The sequence below is a fragment of the Lepidothrix coronata genome, unplaced genomic scaffold, assembly GCF_001604755.1.
Source record: "Lepidothrix coronata isolate B3197 unplaced genomic scaffold, Lepidothrix_coronata-1.0 Scaffold5, whole genome shotgun sequence".
In the NCBI taxonomy this organism is placed as follows: Eukaryota; Metazoa; Chordata; class Aves; order Passeriformes; family Pipridae; genus Lepidothrix; species Lepidothrix coronata.
Genome location: NW_016690185.1, coordinates 5,790,293 through 5,809,363, shown reverse-complemented (window position 1 = coordinate 5,809,363; position 19,071 = coordinate 5,790,293). Strand labels below are relative to the sequence as shown.

Below are 19,071 nucleotides of genomic sequence, written 5' to 3'. Positions count from 1 at the left end.
CTGATGGTCCAGGAACGGATGGGGGACTTCATAACACAGCTTACAAATAAATTTTTGTGCCCTCACAGACTCGTATAGACAGTTTACCGTGGAAAACTCTGAATTAGAATTAATTTTTATAAAATCAGACAAGCTTTGAATTCGTTTATTGTAAAGGTAAATGCAAAGTATAATTAACAGCTCTCAGAAGCTGTTCCAAGATTAATTAAATTCAAGTTTAAGATTCTCTCCTTCTTAGTAGTCTGAAGTAGACTGAACTCAGTGGTTTTTCTTACACTTTGCTCCCCAAATTAAGAAGCCTATAATGTGGCTTTTCCATTCCAATTGTAAACCATGGATTTTAAAATGAAATTTCCTGTGCATTTGTCTAGCATTGTAAGAGAAGCTCAGGAGTGTTGGGTAGAAGACCTGCAGCTACATTGAGATTCTCTTTGAGGACGTGGTCAGGTTTGCAATTGCAGAAAAGGTGCAGGATCAACAAAAACCTCTTCAGAGAAGATGCATCATTCAGTTGTGGGTGTGATGCATTTAAGAAATGTGTACATTTAAGAAATAAATATCCAAGGAGGATCTGGTCTTTGGTTATTGTGTAACATCATGTAGTTGCATATGAAAATTAATTTTTCTAGCTAATGTGAGTTATTTAATGTAGGCTTTTTGAAGATAAACATTCTCCTACACATTTCCAAGGAACTGATTTTAACAGTTCTTCAGTTTATGCACTGAAGCACAGAAACAGTGCTTCAAAGAAAACACTTTCCATGCAGAATTTGTATTTCAGCATACATTTTAATTGTTTTCAATGGGCAGCCAATCTTTCAGTAAGGAAGTGTGTGATAAGACCTATACTAAGGGAAAAAATGCTTGTAATACACAACAGTGGTTCCTATTTACTGAACTAGGAGACCATACAAATCTAGATTGAAAGGTTCTATGTTTTCATTTAAAGGCACTTCTTTCAGTCTGATACTATTATATATCCTATAATCTGAATGCATCTAGATACATGCTGTATGCTAGTCCAGAAATTAGATTTGAAGTGAAAGCATGCCTTTAAAATTGTTGAAGATAATACAATGCCAAGGTATCAGAAGGTTGCATATCTACTGATTAACTGTGTACAGTGTTGCAAGTATCACTGGATGAATCTCTTTTTTCCAGTGTACAGAACATCTGTGATTTCTTGATGGTGTGCTAACGCGTGTCAGAATATAGCAGAGATAATAGATGGAAATTGCTTAAGTGCATCTTTTCCCTTTAATGTACCAGGTTTATTGTTGTGGTTTTTTTTTTTTTTAATGAGGAAAATGCTGGATTTATCATACCATGCATATAAAAGTTACTGGAAACTAAATTTTAATGCATTGAGAAATTTAGAGGTATTATAACAACTTTCATTGCAAAACAGAGAAGGAAAAAACTAAACTGCATGCATACCTAAACATCGGTAAACAAAGCTGTTCTAATTGAATGAAAAGGTTATGACATTCTTCAAATAACATTGTTGCCACATAAAACTTTATTCTTAAATGTCAACTCAAAGCTAGTTCTTTTTACAATCCTGGCAGATCAGAAAACTAAAAATTATTAATATCAACATTTTCCTTGCATCGTGTTTTGATGAAATCGTACTTTTCAGGCAGGTAAAACTTTTTAATATGAGGAATTATCACTTTTAGTTATCATAGTGAGCTCCTTCTCTGTGAGCCGTAATTAAGTTTTTATGGTCTGTTCCATTTGCTGTGAAGGTGGTAGCCCAACAAATGGGATTCCATTCTTTATAGTCCATATGTGAGTTCAATGTGGAATAAGCACTAGCAGACGATAGGAAACAAAACTTGGACTGTGCTTGATTGCAAAAAAGAGACTTGGCATTGGTTAGCTGATGACTTTGCCAACTTTATGTGTCATCTCAGTAAAATACATGTTTCAATGTCAGCAGTGTGTTTCAGCATTTATTGAGGATTCTGTAATGTTCATTGCTGACTGAGAGGAGGCTACTGGGGTTGTTTCTTAGGCTTGTTTCTCCATGCTCTAGTGGCAGAGTTTCTTACAGACTTCCCTTGTATGTAATTGGATCTGGAAATATGTGATATTCGGTGGCACTAGGCTTATCTTTCTCATGTTATTAAGAAGGAGTATGTCACTTTATTTTTTTGTGAAGGCCAACTGCTGTCACAGTGGTTTCCCTAAGAAAAGGAAACTTTGGAATAGTACGGAAGGTCATACAGACAATAAGCTTTCTATAGTCCCAGGCAGTATATCAGCAAATAACCACTTTGTTGGGAAAACTGTTTTTATTCTACCTTGGACTAGAGTGGACTTCCTATTTGTTTCTGTGGTTTTGGTGTGCTTTGAGCCATCTATGTCAAGCATCAGGAGAAATTCTCCTAAACAATACACAACTACGTAACCATTATCACGTATATGCCTTGTATATAAATTTACAGGTTTTGTGGTTTTTTTAAGCAGAATATTTCAAGATTATCAAAATAAGTGATAAAGTGCTTACAGTGATGTAGCTGTGCAAAGTTTTCTGCTTTAAATGCAAACAGATGGGAATTCATACTACTATAACTATCAACATTAAAAAGCTATGGATGTGTAGTTTGCAGAAGCTATTTTAAATGTTTATTGCACATATTTCAGAGGAGGTGAAAGAAAAGCTTTCATTTTAACTATCCGGGCTGCTGTAGCTAATCATGCTGGTTTGGCTGGAGTAGAGTTAATTTTCTTCATAGTAGCTGGTGCAAACTATGTTTTGGACTTGTTCTAAACCATAGTCCCATGCTAGCTACTATACTAGGAAGAAAATTAACTTTATTCCAGCCCAAACCAGTGCACTAACACTGCTTAAGCTTTGGAGCAGGTAGCATAGAATGGAACGTGGATGACTATTAATGGTAGGACTTGCATAAACTTTCTGGTTTGCTGGGGATACTGCCTTTTCCTGTGTAAAGTCTACCATAGATCCATTCAGATTGGTCTCTTCCAGATAACTCAACCACCCAGAACAGTAATCATATGGAAATTCTGGGTGTGAATGTGAATAGATTAGCTCTGTAGCATACTCGGCTCTCAGCAGTGTATGTGCTGAATCAGGGATGTGCTGTTGGTAGCAGAAAGCTGGAAGCTGGGGCTTCCCCCACCCGATGAGCAACATCTGCTTCTTTTGCATGTGTGCAAAAAAAAGACTGTTAATATGCATATCTATGACGTTAAGTTTACTGTACAATGTATATGTGTTGGTGCACACTGTTCCCGTGTTTTACTTGGAAAAGTGAGGTGCTAAGAGGAAGCTGTTTGGCCCCAATGTAATGTACGAAAATCTGCTTCTGGTCATCTCCTTTGCTAGTGTGTCTCAGGTTATGTAGAGCTGCCTTCTCGGCAAATAATTCCAAGAGACGTGTGCTCTTGTTGGTCACTGTCCTTCCCAAGGACCTGTGGGGGAAGTACATCATCCTGTAAAGGGCCACAGAAGAAGGTCCTGTAAGTTTATTTATTTACATACTTACAAGTGAGGACAAGTTATGGACTGGATGATTTCACTGGCAAGTAGCAAGTGGTCTGTCAAATATGACTGGAGAGCTCCCGCACTGCTCACTTGACCTGTGCCTAAGTGGTAAATCCGGCTTACTGAGGCTGTAACACACTTGTTGGGTTTGTGCAGATGGACCTACTGCTTGTGTATGTGCCAGTGTTAAGGGTTTCCTAGGCTGAGTTGTGATAACCCTGGTTAATAGTCATTTGTTTTTCAGTTGTTTTGACAGCTGCTTCTTTTGATACTGCTGGATAACACTAATGCTTCTGGCTTTTAGGGTGTTGCAGTGAACCAAAGGTGGTGAAAAAGGTATAACTAATAATTATGTTTTCATATTTAACCTTCACTTATCCCCATCTCAGCTGCAAGCTACTTTGTTTCCATCTACAGCATCCATGCTTTTCTTTCCACAGGTAATTTGATGTGTACTGTCAACTCAGCATTGGCATTTTGTTTTGCCTTCCTGCTGTATCTGGTCATTTCCCATGAAATACATGTTCTACAGAAATCCCATTTTAAAAATTTGATTTCTGCTTTTGCAGAAATGATGTTCTTTGAAGTGTGCAGATAATTTGTAGATCTTTAAATACCAATCAGCTCTAACAGTGAGCAACTATCATGGCTGCTGATGCATAGTTGGATTTCTTCAGGTACTCAGCAAGGCTCTAGATGCTTTTTTCACTCAAAGGTAGGTAGATAGTTGTGCACAGCTTTTAGGATTGCTTTCTGATAAATTTGGTGTGGGAACACATTCTCTGTCAGATGTTTCAGCCTCTGCAGTCTTTGCATGCTTATATTTAGACATTTTTAAGTGCCTACATTATCATTGCAAAGCCCTCAAAACAAGGTCTGAGAAGGAAGCAGAGCCTCACAAAGGTTCACATCAGCTTCACAAGGATAAATGCGAGCACTAGAACCAAGAAAATGAGCAGAAAATTGAGTAGCAGGTTGAGACCTCTGTCGTTGGCAAGATCCATAATGTGTATCAGTCTGCCCTCTTGTGCTTGCAGCAGACTCTTAATTGTAGCTTTGTGTCGCTCCTTCAATGCTAAGCGAGGTAGATTTCACAAAAATTTCATTGTGTCCACAGCTGTTTATCTGGTTTTAGTTTCTGCCACTGAAGAAAAAAATGTTTGTTTACAGTAAGTAGAGTTGTGTTGTTTTCTTTTTCCGGAAAAGGATCTAGGTACTGCTTCAGGCTTTTTTTCCCCAGTACCTTAAAAATAAAATAATAAAAAGAAAAGTTAATGTTAGCCTTCATTTCACTACTGGGGAATTTCTAAAGAACTAATTGTTGGAGAAAGAACTTGAATTTTATTACAGTTTGGCTCTTTATTGCTTTTTTTTAATATGTGTGGTACTTTTCAGGCCTATTTAATTTTCAGAAGAATGACTGTTCTCAAGACTTGCTCTGTTTCAGCAGTAGACTGTTGAAAATTTACATCTAAAAGATCTCTGTGAGTGCCAAAAAAAGGAAAACTTTCTTGTCTGGGCAAGATGTATTTCTGTTAACAGGAGTATATCCTTACCCTTCTAGAGTTTGGCGTTGTGCAGTGCAGCAGGTTGCGTTTTGCCAGCAGTGTCCTGTGTAAGAGTCATTGCAGCTTTGCAAATGCCTTATTGAGAATGTAGGTTGGGCTGGCAGAGGATGTGTCCTTAGTGCTTTTAATAGGACATACGCAATAGCTTATTTTAAGGGAGTATTAGTAACTTAACAATTGTGGTTTATATATAGAAATATATATACATAAATGAAAGGAACATATAAACCCACTATGCCCTAACAGTGAAAACAGTTGCCAAAACTTCATTTTAGTAATCAGCTACGTTTTTACGGATGATCACAAGAGGGCAGTGTTTTATAATTTTATCTTTTATACAAAGATGTAACTTCTGGTGTTCTTTTACCTTAAAAAAATATAACAAGCTTATAAAGCAATCAGTCAGATATTACAGTAAATCTAGGGCCTGTTTTAAATAATTTAAATTACCAGGGTTCTTACTCCAATGCGCATCAGTTTTTAAAGGAATCCTTATAAATATGTTCTGAGGTTTTTTTCCAGTTTTTATTATGGATGTCAAAGCTAAAAGGACTAAATTTGTTTTTAAATAAAAGGTATTTATGGATCTTATAGGATTTCACAAATATTTTGCAATTGTATTCTGCCAGGCACTGTTTATTAGTAGCCATACAATTACAGGTATCTGGCCTGTAATCTATAGTATATTAATATGCTTCCAGATATAAACAAGAACACTCTCTAAATGAATGTGTTCAATTACTCTGCTCTAATTTTAGCAGAGAGGATGTAGGTAAAGTATTTTTCAGCAGAAGTGTGTACATCAGACATGATTATTGTTCTGTATGTATCACAGAATGGATAGTCAGAAGGGACCACAGTGGATCCTCTGGTCCAACCTCCCTGGCAAAAGAGGGTCATCCTAGAGCACATGGCAGAGGATTTCATCCAGATGGTTCTTGAATATGTCCAGTGAGGGAGACTCCACTACCTGTCTGGGCATCTATTCCAGTGCACAGTAAAGAGGTTCTTCCTCATATTCAGGTGGAACTTCCTGTGCATCAGTTTCTGCCTATTGGCTTTTGTCCTATTGCTTGGCACCACCATGAAGAGCCTGGATCCTTCCTCTTGACACCCTCCTTTCAGATGTACATTGATGAGGTCCCCTCTCAGGCATCTCTTCTTGAGACTGAACAGGCCCAGCTCCCTCAGCCTTTCCTCGTAAGGGAAATGCTCCAGTTCCCTAATCATCTTTGTTGCCCTCTGCTGGACCTGCTCCAGGAGCCCCATGTCTGGAGCTCCGTGAGGAGCCCAGAACTGGACACAGCACTCCAGATGTAACCTCATTAGGGCTGAGTAGAGGGGCAGGATCACCTACCTCGACCTGCTGGCAGTGCTCTTCCTAATGCACCCCAGGATACCCCTGGCCTAGTTGCACCATTGACCATTGGTGTAATTGTAGCAAAACTTACATAAAAGTTCTTTGTGCTGAGGGGTGGCAAACATTTTGGCCCTGTTGTGTGAAAAATGTTGTTTAAGTCTGTTTTACACTTGTCTTTCCACTGAGTGGTGCAGTTCTGCTAGGAAGGGCGGTTGTAGCTAAATAGATGCAGAACAGTTAATAAAGAAACACGACTATCTCCTGCCTTCTGAAGTGCCTTACTGACTAGTCTTGATCAGAGCAAAATTTCAGGTTTTAAATGGCTCATGTTTTCATGTAGAGGATAATGAGTAGTTATATCAATTTTTGCTGAGGAGCTGGCTGAGGAAACACATCTTTAAAACCAGCATACTTTTGTTCCTGATTCAGCTCCTTCCCAGTATAAAATTGCCATGAAAGTTTGTAATTTATTGATTTGGAGGAAGAGTAATGCCAGCTTGTTGCCTGTTCAGCTGTCTTTGTTCATTATCAGTGTGTAAGATGAACTTAGGAAAAAGATTTAAGCTTGGGTGGAGTGGAGCAGAGAACTGAAAACTTAATCCAAGCTATGTGCTGTGTTTGCAATTTTTATTACAGCTCATAAAAGTAGGGAACTTTTTGATTACACTTTGATAAAATTCATTAGGATTACTTACGAGCAGTAGCTACTCAGTGTGAATTAGGTACATGTAAGTGATTTGGGCATCACAAAACAGTCAAGATTACTCTTAAAAACCAAAGCAGAATAAATTGAGATATAGAGAACTAAAAAGCTGTGCAATGACTAGCTCTTTTTCACATAAGTTTAATAAGTAAATGATAGATCTCTAAACAGAATTGGATGTATTTTATGCATTAATATATTTTCAAGCAGTCATTTTAATAACTAAAATACAGTAGATGTTATTTTTAAAGCTCATAAAAGTCTGTGAAGAAGTTTGTACTGTATACAAAAGGTTGGTTGTTTTTTAATGTGTGGGTTCAGTTGACATTTGGTGATACAGAGGATGGTAGCAGATTCTGTGATCATCAGAATCCTAAGACATAAATGAACCAAACAGTACATGCAATTTATCTGCATTGATGTAAAATAACAGTAGGGCTTCCAGTTCATTTATAATTTTGTTTTGTTCTTGTTTGTTTATTGCTTTTAAATAAATGATGGCTTTTAGGTACATAAGTGGAAGTTGGAGGCTTTGTTTTTATTGGAGGGGGGTACTTTTTTAGCAATGCTTTACTTTGACTCCTATATATTACTGGCTTGTTAAACCTATAATCCAAACATGTCTTCAGGATGTATGTGCTGATGCTTTACTCTTAACACTTTCCTTCAGCAAGTTTTCAGTACTGTAAAACTTGTCTATTTCCAATTGAAGTCTCTTGAAGCACATCCAAAGCAAACTAAAGCTAGAAACCCTATCCATGACAAAAATACAAATTTGTAAAGAGAAGAAAGGGAAGAAGGATTAAAAGGGAAAATACGCTTACCAAAATCTCATGTGTTTGTGGAAGTGGTGAGAATGCATGAAATGGAAATTGGGATTTACGCTGATGGTTCAAATCAGTAATGCTCATATACTGACTTGCAAGTGGGGGTGTGTTGTCAGCCTCACCAGTGCTTGCTCTAGTCCTCATACAGTTGCTATCTTAATTTCCTCTGGTGATTAACCTTATTTTAGAGGCCTGGTCTTAGCATATCTGTTTGCCAGATAGGAAGTGCATCACCACTGGATTTGCTTGCATTCCATTAAATACCAAGCTTTTTCAAAGATTTCTTCCCTTCCTGCTCAGCTGTTCATTGTCAACCTCTACTCATGAAATATTAAGTCTTAAAGGCAGAATACAAGATGAAGATAACTTGTTTTGATTTTCTGTATTCATCAGTAGGACTGCTTACATAGAGTGGTACAGAAAGATTACTCTTCAAAAAATGGATGTCTGTCTGACCTCTGTGTTGATTCTTGAGCTTTCTTTAAATTTAAAAACTATCAAATTTCTAGGAACTTAGATTAATACCGGAAACATGTGGTAGGATTGGAAGTCTGCTCAGTCTTGTTACTCACAACTGTTGGAGTAGAAATGTCATCTTTTACATGTATAGCCTCTGGTTTACGTGTCGAAAAGATATTTCTGCAATGCTTTTCCCTTCTGTGCATAATCACTTATAATTTATTTTTTTAATCTGTCATTTGTTTTAGGAAAATACTTGCATATTCTCTAGCAGGTATTTGCAGCTGAAGGTGGGGGTGTTACTTGTATTTGTCTGATACACTTTAGTCATAGCAATAATGGTGACCTAGACTTTTCTCTTTACCATATCAGATGTAAGCCACCTTCTGTGACACTGGCAAGTTCCAAGTTTTTTGTAGTTTTAAACTAAGGAAATTATTACATAAATTAGAGCAGGACATAATTAAGTTGTCTGAAGTCAATATTAAGTACTCTGAGAATTATTTCCAAGTTATGCCAGTTGTCGTGTCAGTCGAATGACTATAGAAAAAAAAAATTTATGTCAGTGTGGTAGTGTCAATTTTTTTTCTACAAAACATAGTGAAAAACCTTTCCAGATGTCACATATACAAGATCCTTTAGTTTTCATTTCTGGGTTAGAAGAGATTTTTTGTTTATTCCCATGTTCCCTTAAAAACCACTAAAGCAATTTAAATGCCTTCAGTTGATAATGCAGAGATGCAGCACCTTGAATTAAACAGAGCAGAAATTTTCTTAAGATGTGTTGATGGCTGTGTACCTGTAAGCTCTTCTTTGGGCAGATGTGGTCCAAATTTGGAACCCCTCTAAGGGCATAAGGATTTTCAGAGAAACCTAAAAACACTCAGGCCCCCAAAAAGTGAAGTTGCTGTTTATCTAACTAAAAGATTGAGGAACTTACCAACTGATGGCTGTTACTGTTGGGGGCAGATAATCTGATTTACCAGTACTTTACCCCATTTAAAGAGATCTCTTGATTGAGACCGACAAACTGGGTCATGCACAGCTTTGTAACTACAGGCTCTAAACACTGTTCTGCACAGAAGACGTGTTTTTAATACATGTAGCAGGTAGTAAGGTAACAGGGCACTGGTTGGCACACACTCTAGTCCGAGTGCTGGCCCCTGTCACATGAGGATCCTTGCGCTGGGAGTTGCAGGTGTACGTCTCTCTTCCCCCTGGGGTGATTTTTCTAGAGGACAGTGCAGAGGAGTGCTGGAACTTCAGAGAAGCATCACAATGATACAGATCAGCAAGAGGCAAATTAAAATCAGGCAGAAATTCACAAAGAGCTCTTGGAGCCTTTGGCGTGCTTGTGGGTTGACCTCAATAGTTGAGGCTCTCCTTAGAGCAGAGCGGGTTATGTGTTGGACCTTCTCCATGGCAACAAGAAAGCAGAGAGCACAAATCAGAGGTTTTAGGAGTGCAGGAAAGAAGAGCAGTTGTCAGGAACAATGCAAAGTGCCTAATATCTTCTCTTTTTTTTTTTTGGACAGCCTTTGTGGAGCTGGAAAAGCAGGAAAGTGAAGAATTAGAAATACAGAAGTGTTTTGAAGAGTGCAAATGGAAATTTTTTAAAAGTTCTAAAAAGTCAGAAATAAATAGATTGCTTTTACAGTGTTTTTAGTTTAAAACAGGATTTTGAAAATTTGAAATACAGTGCTGTACTGTATTTCTCCTCCTGAAGGCTACTAAGCATCTGCTTCTTAGCAGTGGTGAAGAACTGTAATATGGAAATTATGAGTATGTGGGTTTTGCCCAGATTATTGCTTTAGATCCTAAACTCTCATCTTTCACAGTCTGAAAAGGCTGTGGCTCATTGCCCTCCCACCCACATCTCTCTGCTTTATTTGTTCAAGCACATGTGAAAGCATGATGATAAGACTAGGGTCACAGACCTGGCAGCCAGGAGATCTGGATAGTAGTGCTGGCTGTTACTAACAGGGGCAGATAATCTGATTTAGCAGAACCTTTTTCCTTTTTCTAGAAGGGAGGAGAAAAAAAAATCCTATTGAAGTGTTTCCATTCCAACTACAAGTTCTTTATGGGGGGCAATTAAAGCTAAGGAATCACTGCTGTAGGGAATTTTAGTAGTATATTTCTCAACAGACAGGACAGAATAAAGACTAAATCTTTTTAATGCATGTAGGACAGTGTGTTACAAAATGTGGCTGCAAAGGTGTAGAAATGCTATGAGGAAAAAAAATAAAGCATGTATTCAATTTCATCTCTTAAATGAGTGTTATATTTAAAGTATATTTTCCCCCCCCCTTTTTATTGCAGATGGAAGCACAGGGTGTCAGTTGTCTTAAAACTCCAAATAAGTAGTTGCAGTGTAAATCCCTCCTGCATGAACCTTCTGTGGCAAGAAGCTGGCTTTGATATATGCTTGCTTAGGTCAGGGTGAGGTGGATTCTGCAGGTGCTGTCACAATATGAAAACTTTGTTTTCAAGATAATAATGATATATGCATCTGTCAGACTTTGTTCCCAAAGCTGCACTTACCCCTAAACATTTTATGAATTGATATTGTGATCGAATCTTTCACAGAAGGCCTCTCCTTGTCACCTTTTTTTTTCTTGGCAATAAGTGAAATTCGTATCATGTATGCCACATAAAGGAAAACCATTGCTTAGATGTCTGTTTCCCAAATTACTTGATGGTCCTGACTGAATCAGAGATTCTTTGTCCCCCATGAATTTGTCTCTATATGTGGCTAAATGGAAAAAGCTTAAAAGGAGACAGAACTGTCTTGCAGGCTTTTCTTTCTTAGTCCCTCCATGTTGGGCTGTAGAGTCAAAGGATTCTATATGAGCAGAATACATGTGCTTTCAGTGCCAGTGGCAGTGTTGGTATTTAAAAGAGACTTTCAAAAGAAATCAAATTGCACATGGTTATTTTGATACCTCTAGAGGATTCCATGTGATGACATCTTCTTCTAAAACTCAACTTCAGATTTTGTTATGATGTTTTAAGCTATAGTTGATCTTTATTGCAAACAAAACACACACCAGGAACTTGCTCTCGTGGTGACTATAATTTTTCATCTTTGTTTGACTTTTTGCTGTACCTGTTTTCATCTATTTAAGCAGTTAAAGTGCTTGCCAAATATGTTCTGCTTAGCTTTATGCAAGTCACTGTCAGTCACTAGTGCAGTAAAAGCAAGACATGCACAGGAATTATCAAGTCTCTTGGCTGAATGTGCATTCATTCTCCCATCCCAATACAGGCTGGAGTGCATTAGGCTGTTTATCTTCTTCCAGACAAGTCACAGTAGATGAACCACTAATGGATTAACGCTGGTAGAGAAGAGTTTGTGTGATGAGCTTGTGTGACAGACACTGTACAGGGAACAGTATTTCCTGCAGATGACTTCATCACAGCTTCTTGTGTCATTTTTTTTAATGCAGTGTGTGTGCAACCCTTGGTCTTTGGGCTCTGTGTCCTGCTACAGCAACATTTCTTTTTCCTGACTACTGTTTTTTTGGGACCCATATGAGGATTGGAGCAGCATCGATGTTTACCTGTGTAAATGCACAATAAGTCCGTTTCATGAGTCCAGCATTAGATTGAACTGTGCACGTGCTGGCACCTGCACTACTGTGCTGCTGCAAATGTTTCGCTTGCATGACTCAAGGAGCAAGGACTTGGGGCTTTGAATGCTTCCATAAAAAGCATTATTAGCTGGTTGGGCATCACAGATGCAAGGCCAAAACAGGGCAAGAGAGGGTGAGATTGCTCTGGGAGGGGAAAAAAGATATTCTTTCTTTTTCTTGGGGAATGTTGCTGAGGGAACTGGCAATAGGTCAGAAGGCTCAGTCGAGCTGAGTTAGCACTAGATATTTGGCCATATGTGACAAGACAGGTGACAGAAAAGGATCTTAAAAAATGGAAGGTAGCGTAAGTTAAAATGTATACCTTTAACAGCAAGAAAATGTTGTGGAGAAGGGATGAGGAAAGGACAAAATAGAGTAACTTGGGTTTCTTGATTTAAAAGCTTACAAGGTTTTGGAAGTTTTTACAACATCTACGTGTTTTTTAACCTACTAAACCTGCCTGTGGGAGAAGTTTTCTTGTAAGCAAAGGAAGCCAATTCTGGGCCTGTATTTCAACAAGTTTGTCTTTACAAGTGCTTGACTTCAGCTAATAAACACATACCTTGCTTGTTAATCCTCCATGGCGCTGTCACCCACCTAAAGTGTGCATAAAGAGAAACAGATTCAGTAATACAGCTGCCTATGCCTATAGATGACTATCAAGGTCAAAATGTACAGCCTGGAACATAATTACATAGAAATGAAGGCTGATTGTTGCCACAAATATTAGCTGCTCTCTGCTGTTCAGTCCCCTTATTTTAGGCCAGTAGAAAGGAGAGTTATGCATGCACACACCACTTGTTGAAACAGAAGTGCAGCAGAAGGGCATACTGTAGTTTATATGTTTTTTAAGTCTAAAAGTGTTACTCCTGTAGCATTGTACAAGAGGAACTGTTGACTGCATTGCTGCGCAGTTATATGTTTTATCAGTGCTGTTAATGGATAATAAAGGCTTGTCTTAAGCACAGTGCAGATCTGCAGGGTCAGTCTTGTGGCTGATCCTGTGTGTTACTATGTAGTGAATCCCCTGTACCCAGTGCCCTAGAATGAATCACCAATCACAATTACTGTTTCCTTCTTCACCGACATGTGACTGATTTGTATTAGGTTATTTTTATCTTTGTTCCTGGGTGTCCTTCACAATAAGAGGGGGGTATGTGACCAAAGTGAAAACTGTGGGCCACTCTCATTCCTGGTGCAACTGCGTTGACTCCTTTGAAGTCACACGGATTAAATTTGGCTCCTTTGGAAATGCCACAGCAATTTTGGACGTGGCCTGTTTCCTGTCATATGTTTACTAAATGCAGCAGTGATATCAGTGGAATAGAAGAGATTTGACTTTTTTGAATTCTTGCAGTTCCACGTGAATAAGTGAAGCCCTGAAGGGGTATTGTTAAAAAGTAATGTTGCATAAGTCTATTGCCTAGATTTTAACAGTGAAATGTCCCAAAACCCCAGTAGTTCACTGCCGTCCATTGAAAAGAAATGTCTTAATAACCATAAACAGTGATGCAAAAAGTACTGTCAAGGTATGTTGATTGAAGATCTAGACACTGACTTGTGGCATATAATGTCACTTTTCAATGACATGGAGAAAACATTTCCTTATGATGGGGAAAGAAGCAACAATTCATCTCATAGTTTGAGAAGTGCTGGTAACAGGAAAAGGAAACTCATTTTATCCTTCTTTTTGCCTTTTGTTTTAAAGTCTGGTTTGTGCTGAAGTGTCGGTATTTTTCATGTGTTTGGGAGAGGGTAGGGGAAGGCTCACACTTGGGTATCTTTTTTTTGTTCCCTGTCTTATTAATTTATTGCTGTTACGAGCTTCCTTCTGACTAGCTTTAGTATTCTCGGTGTTCTAAGAAGCAAGACCAACAGTAAGAGCCTTTACCCACGTTTCATGCGCATCAGAATGTGAAAGATGTAGATGCAAAGCAGTTAGACTGATGAACAGTTGAACACACCAGGCATTTTGGTTTTTGGAAGTTATTCACATGCCTTGGGGATAACTGGAACTTGTATGTGTGCTGGTCCATTAGAGTAGCCTGGGAGCCAAAGCTTTGGGCTAGTTTTTAGGGAGGGTAAATTTCCTGCAAGTGCTGCAGGACCATACAGGAGAATCTTGAGCAGGTGCTTCATTCTCCATACTCATCATCTCCCCTCATCAAAATAAGACATAAAATAACGTTTTACCATTTCCAGACTGATGGTATTATTTGCCTTTTACGTAGTAACTTTCTTTTAGGAAATAAACTCTTTCCTCCACTGTGTTCACTGTGTACCTAACAAGTTATTTCACGTTGAGTTTTAGGTTCTGGTGGTTCATAGGTTGTATAGGAATTGGGCTAAGTGCAATTTGAATTAAAAAATTGAAATATATCTAGCATGTATAAAAAGTAGAAGTGTAAAAGAATATTCCAGGTTTTGTTGTTAACCTTCTAGAGGCTCAGGGAACAATGACATGGCATTGATTGAGAAGGATATAGTAGGTGAATTCAACTTCTGAGAAGTAACTTGATGCCAGGAAAGTCCTCTTAACCCATTTATCAATATCCAGAAAGCAAAAGCAGTCTTCCAGTTCTCAAATGTCTTGTAGTTTAGGGAACATAACGTTGCTTCCCCGTGGGATTTTTTTGTTTCTCCAGTTGGGGTACTTTTCTATTCCTAAATCAAATTATTATTAAAGCAAATAAAAAGCTGCTCTTGTAGCTGCCTAGACATATCCCATACATTTTTGTTTGCTGATGGTCTGAAAAAATTTCAGTGAAAATCACCTTTATGCTCTCAGTTACAAACTGATTTTAGTGAGTTTCACACTGTACAGTGAAGACACTATATTGCTAAACTCCTCAGGGGATGAGAAATAAATGCAACTTTAAAAATAGAAATGTGGTGTATACATAAATCTGAGTCTGTCTTAAATGCAAATAATAATAACATAGCTGTCTTGACAAATGAGTAGCAACAAAAAAAATTGTTTCCTGTAAATTAAATGCCTTAATTCACATCTGATTTGTAACACTTATCACCTGCTATGTAGCACATGCTTCTGTCATGACTGTAGATTCTTGTTAATCAGGGTTTAGATGTCTGTGACATGGGACGTTATCAGTGTGAAATTTTTAAATTTAACTTAACAGCTGAGCCACTCTTTCATCTGCATTAAATTACCGAACTCTGTGCCAGGATAAAATTCAGATGATCAGGCAGCTAACCTGCTGTAGCTACAGGATGCATTCCAGATTCCATCAAAGAGCTGCCTACGGCAGTTAAGTTTCTATATGTGTGTTCAATCCATGTGTGTATGTATGAAGTCTGTATTTTTAAAGGTATGTGTATGCAGTATTTGGGGTAGGAGAGAAAGATTCTCTGTGTGGTAGAATAAACCTTAGCTCCTCTTTTCACATGAAAACACATTTTATGTAGCTTCAGCCTTGAAAGATACCTGTTTGTCTTAGAATCTTCTTGCTCCTTGGTAGGCGTTGTTTTGAAGACACTGGGAGGTCTGAAGTGCTGCTTCTGCCTACTGGAAAGAAGCTTCTGGGGAACTCCATAATGGAGTTTGCTTTGGGAGTAACAGGATATCTGGACACATCCATCACTTGTCTATTCAAAACTGGCATGAGGCTGCTGAGCACAAAACCAAGAACCTGGATGTATCTTTGCCTGATGCCTGCCAGTCACTAATAGGAAAAGGAATTGTGTGTCTGTTCAATAACAGAGAAAACATACCTCACAAAATTAAGGTCTATACTATGTTTGTCTTTTCTAAAATCACAACCATAAGTAGTAAGGTGCGAATTGATGAAAGGAGGAAACATGATTGTAAGGAGCATAAATACCTTAGAAGCCAACATATTCATCAATCATATTTATTTTTAAAATATTTGTATATGTAAATATTAGATGTTCTTTATGTGACATGTTTCTGTGTGAGATACTTTTCTTTTTCAGTGGTTTTAAAGCTAGAGTTGTATTTCATTGTACTGTGTGTATGTGCTTCCCTTAGAAATAAATGGATTGCCTTCTTCATTTGAAATTCAGTTCATGATGTTACAAATCCTAGCAAAATTATTTATCTCTGATTAGAAACAATCTAGGACAAGTTTGGCAGTTACAATGAACAGCAGGAGAAGATTGACTTTTAATGGAATTCAAAGCAAAAATGCTCTATGGATTCTGTAGCTTGAATTGCACTTGTATATATAATATATATATGTTATATATATATAACATGTATATATAACATATATTCAGTTCTAGTACAGCTATAAACCACTTAAATTTGTAAATTACAGGCAATTTTTCATCATACAGCAAAAAAAAAAAAAAGTTTGCTCTCTCAGTGGGTTAGCTCAGAAAAATGCTTTTCTGAGTTAAGTGGTGAAAGGGCTTCTTACCTTTGTGGGCTGTGAATAAGCAGCTTTGAGAAACAAGTGTGTCTACAAAACTTTAAGTGAATTACTCTCTTTGTGGATTTTGGATTAAAAAACAACCAAACAACAGAAAAAAAAACAAACAAGAAACAAGTATTAAATCTAAAATGAAAGACAAAGGTCTGAAGAACGTGATGAAACCTTCTCACCTTCTGGTGCAATGCCACCTGTATAAATCATCTACCCAGGGACAGCAAGTGTCCCACAAGCACGTAGAAAATTCTGTTGCCTCTGTTGTTGCTGAAATATTCCCCTCACAACATTATATTTTTGACTCAGAGCTGTAATACCTACATCTCCATATTTTTGATAATCAGCTGTTAATTTAAATAGAGGAGTTTTTGTAGAAAACTACTACAGAGCACCTTGCTGCAAGAATTAAAAGCATTACACAGAAGAGAGGTTCCTTACCTCTGGTCTTACTTTTAGTGAAGCACAGAGGAGCTTGTTCCCGGCTGTGGGACGTGCCTGTAGAGCTCTGGCAACTTGTCCTAGTCTGTAACTAAGTTGTGGAAACAATTGAAGTAAGTCGAGGGGGGAAAAATAACAAAAGTTTCAGAGGCAGGACTCAGTGTCATTCAGCAGCTCAAAAGTTGATTGGTCCCATTTGCCTCTGACACAGGCAGTGGCTCCTCTAAACTTGTTCACAGCAGTAATATATTAAACATGGGCAACATCTCTCCTTTTGTGAAGGGAACTGTGTGCCAGGGAGACCACCTACTCAACCACAGGATAAGGGAATCTGGGAAGCGGTATGCTTCAGTGGGGTAGCAGAGGGAGCTGCTTGCTGACACCTTGCCTTTTCTTAAACAAAAATTTAAATGGGAATTTGCTCAGGGAGGTGTTTTGAATGTGTTACTTTTGCTACAGCGATGTTTCTTCGTCATAAAAAAGCATAAATAGTGTGGGCTATCACATTTCATGTGGGTATTTGACTTGGAATGATTTTCTTTTCTACAAGGTATTTTTAAAACTACATTTTCATTACATATAATTTTGATGGTTTTGTAACACAGCTGGTATTCAGTTTACAGTGTATGATGTGTTTTTTCCACTATCATCTTTCTTCTCACAGTGCTTGAACTGAAGTTTAATTTGTGGCTTATAAAATCTGGCATATAAAAGTTCATCTCCAAAATTTACCATTACTATATAATTTGAGTATTTATCTTTCCTTTAAAACACATCCCCACACTTTTTCTTCCCCTCCCACTTTTTGTGACTGGAAACTATTCAAGTGATTTTTTTGAGAACCCTTCCAGTTTGTTTGGATAGGAGTAGCAGCTTGATGCTACTTTACAGGTTATCTTATGTATATTATCCTGTAATGAAAAATGACAAATACAGTCATATACAGAGTAGGTTTTGTGCATCCGGGAAGTGAAGGATTTGCTGGATGTGAAAGGATTAAACTGTTTAATGTGCGAGCATCCAGCATCAGGCTTTGTGTGTGGATGCAACTGACAGCGTGTGCCTTTTCCCGATTTGGAAATCGCAGGCAAAAATGCAGAAGCTCAGTCAAACTCTGAACACTTACAGATTCAGTTTTGACAATAATTGCTTAGCACAGACGAGTGCTAAGTGACTTTAAGCAGGAAACCAGACATTGTGGGTTTTTTTGTTTAGTTGTTTTCTTTTGTTCCCCGGGAGCCCTGCTGTGATACATCATTCAAACCAGAGACAGAACCGCCTTGGAGGTGATGTACCACCCTGATTCAAACTTAGCTCTGTTTTTATTTTCGTAAATATGGTTTAGGTAGTCTGCAAAATTGGTTATAAAATAGTTGAAGTTAGCAACTCGGCTTTAATATAATAATTTTGCCTGCTTTCTGCTGTCCTTAATTATCAAACACAGGAAATCTAGGGTCACATATTTCAGTTGAAAGTTAATGGAATATCTCCACAGTGAGATAGTTCTTTAGCAGTGCAAGAGTTTCATAATTTACTTATAGTAAATTGCATATTTACATATAAGTATATTTACTAATATTTGCATTATTAACATTGTAAATTTCTCACATAAAAAGACTGTATTTGTCCTTTTTATGAGGGAGGTTTCATGTTTTCATTGTGTGCTGTCATCCAAGAAAAGTGCTATCACTGGATTGTTTGCTTTTTTGTACTTGTACTATTGAAAATTGTACTATTGAAATTCACCTCTGTACTTTAGGTCCAGCACCCAGCACTGCAGCAGCTGCAATGCCAGTTCCTCCCTTTTACCAACTCACTGCCAAATTGTTATATTATTTAGTTACTCTACCCCAAATTCTTGGCTCTTTTGCTTAATGAATTGGAGCTTTTTAGAAATGAGATACTTTAAAAGAATGTTGGGTTCTTTTGTGAGCTGCTGATACAATCATAGCTTGGCCTCATTTTTAAAGACTGATAGTTAAATGTGCAAATTAAGGCACTAATAGAAACACTAGTATCTCATCAGAAATGTAATATGTGTCTTCTGTATGTGTCTGACTGGTAAGAAATTTTATAATAGAAAATGTATTTTTTAAACAACCATAACATGCACAGGTTCAGCCCACATGAATGTTGTAGATCTTGTATTGATGTTGTT

The 19,071-nt window shown here is 37.8% G+C and overlaps 2 protein-coding genes across 4 annotated transcripts in view; one reads left to right on the top strand and one right to left on the bottom strand.

Annotated features, from left to right (window-relative positions):
- The window catches only part of CEP85L (centrosomal protein 85 like), a 142,273-nt gene that overhangs the window by 82,956 nt on the left and 40,246 nt on the right, over positions 1 to 19,071 (top strand). The gene's annotated exons all lie outside the window — the stretch shown is intronic.
- Positions 1,502 to 17,140, bottom strand: PLN (phospholamban). Of its 2 annotated transcripts, none has more exons than XR_001877035.1 (3): positions 16,914 to 17,140; positions 12,629 to 12,663; positions 1,502 to 4,757 (listed from the first exon to the last, which is right to left on the bottom strand). XR_001877035.1 is itself a non-coding variant. In XM_017828878.1 (3 exons), the coding sequence occupies exon 3, from the start codon at positions 9,850 to 9,852 to the stop codon at positions 9,694 to 9,696; it is 159 nt and encodes a 52-aa protein (XP_017684367.1). In that variant the 5' UTR covers positions 9,853 to 9,977; positions 12,629 to 12,663; positions 16,914 to 17,140; the 3' UTR covers positions 8,884 to 9,693. The 2 variants fall into 2 exon arrangements, 1 of the variants encoding a protein (XP_017684367.1); XM_017828878.1 differs by lacking the exon at positions 1,502 to 4,757 and adding an exon at positions 8,884 to 9,977.

Excerpts from the sequence above, each read along its gene's own strand:
- PLN (XM_017828878.1), bottom strand. The coding sequence starts at position 9,852 with ATGGAGAAGGTCCAACACATAACCCGCTCTGCTCTAAGGAGAGCCTCA.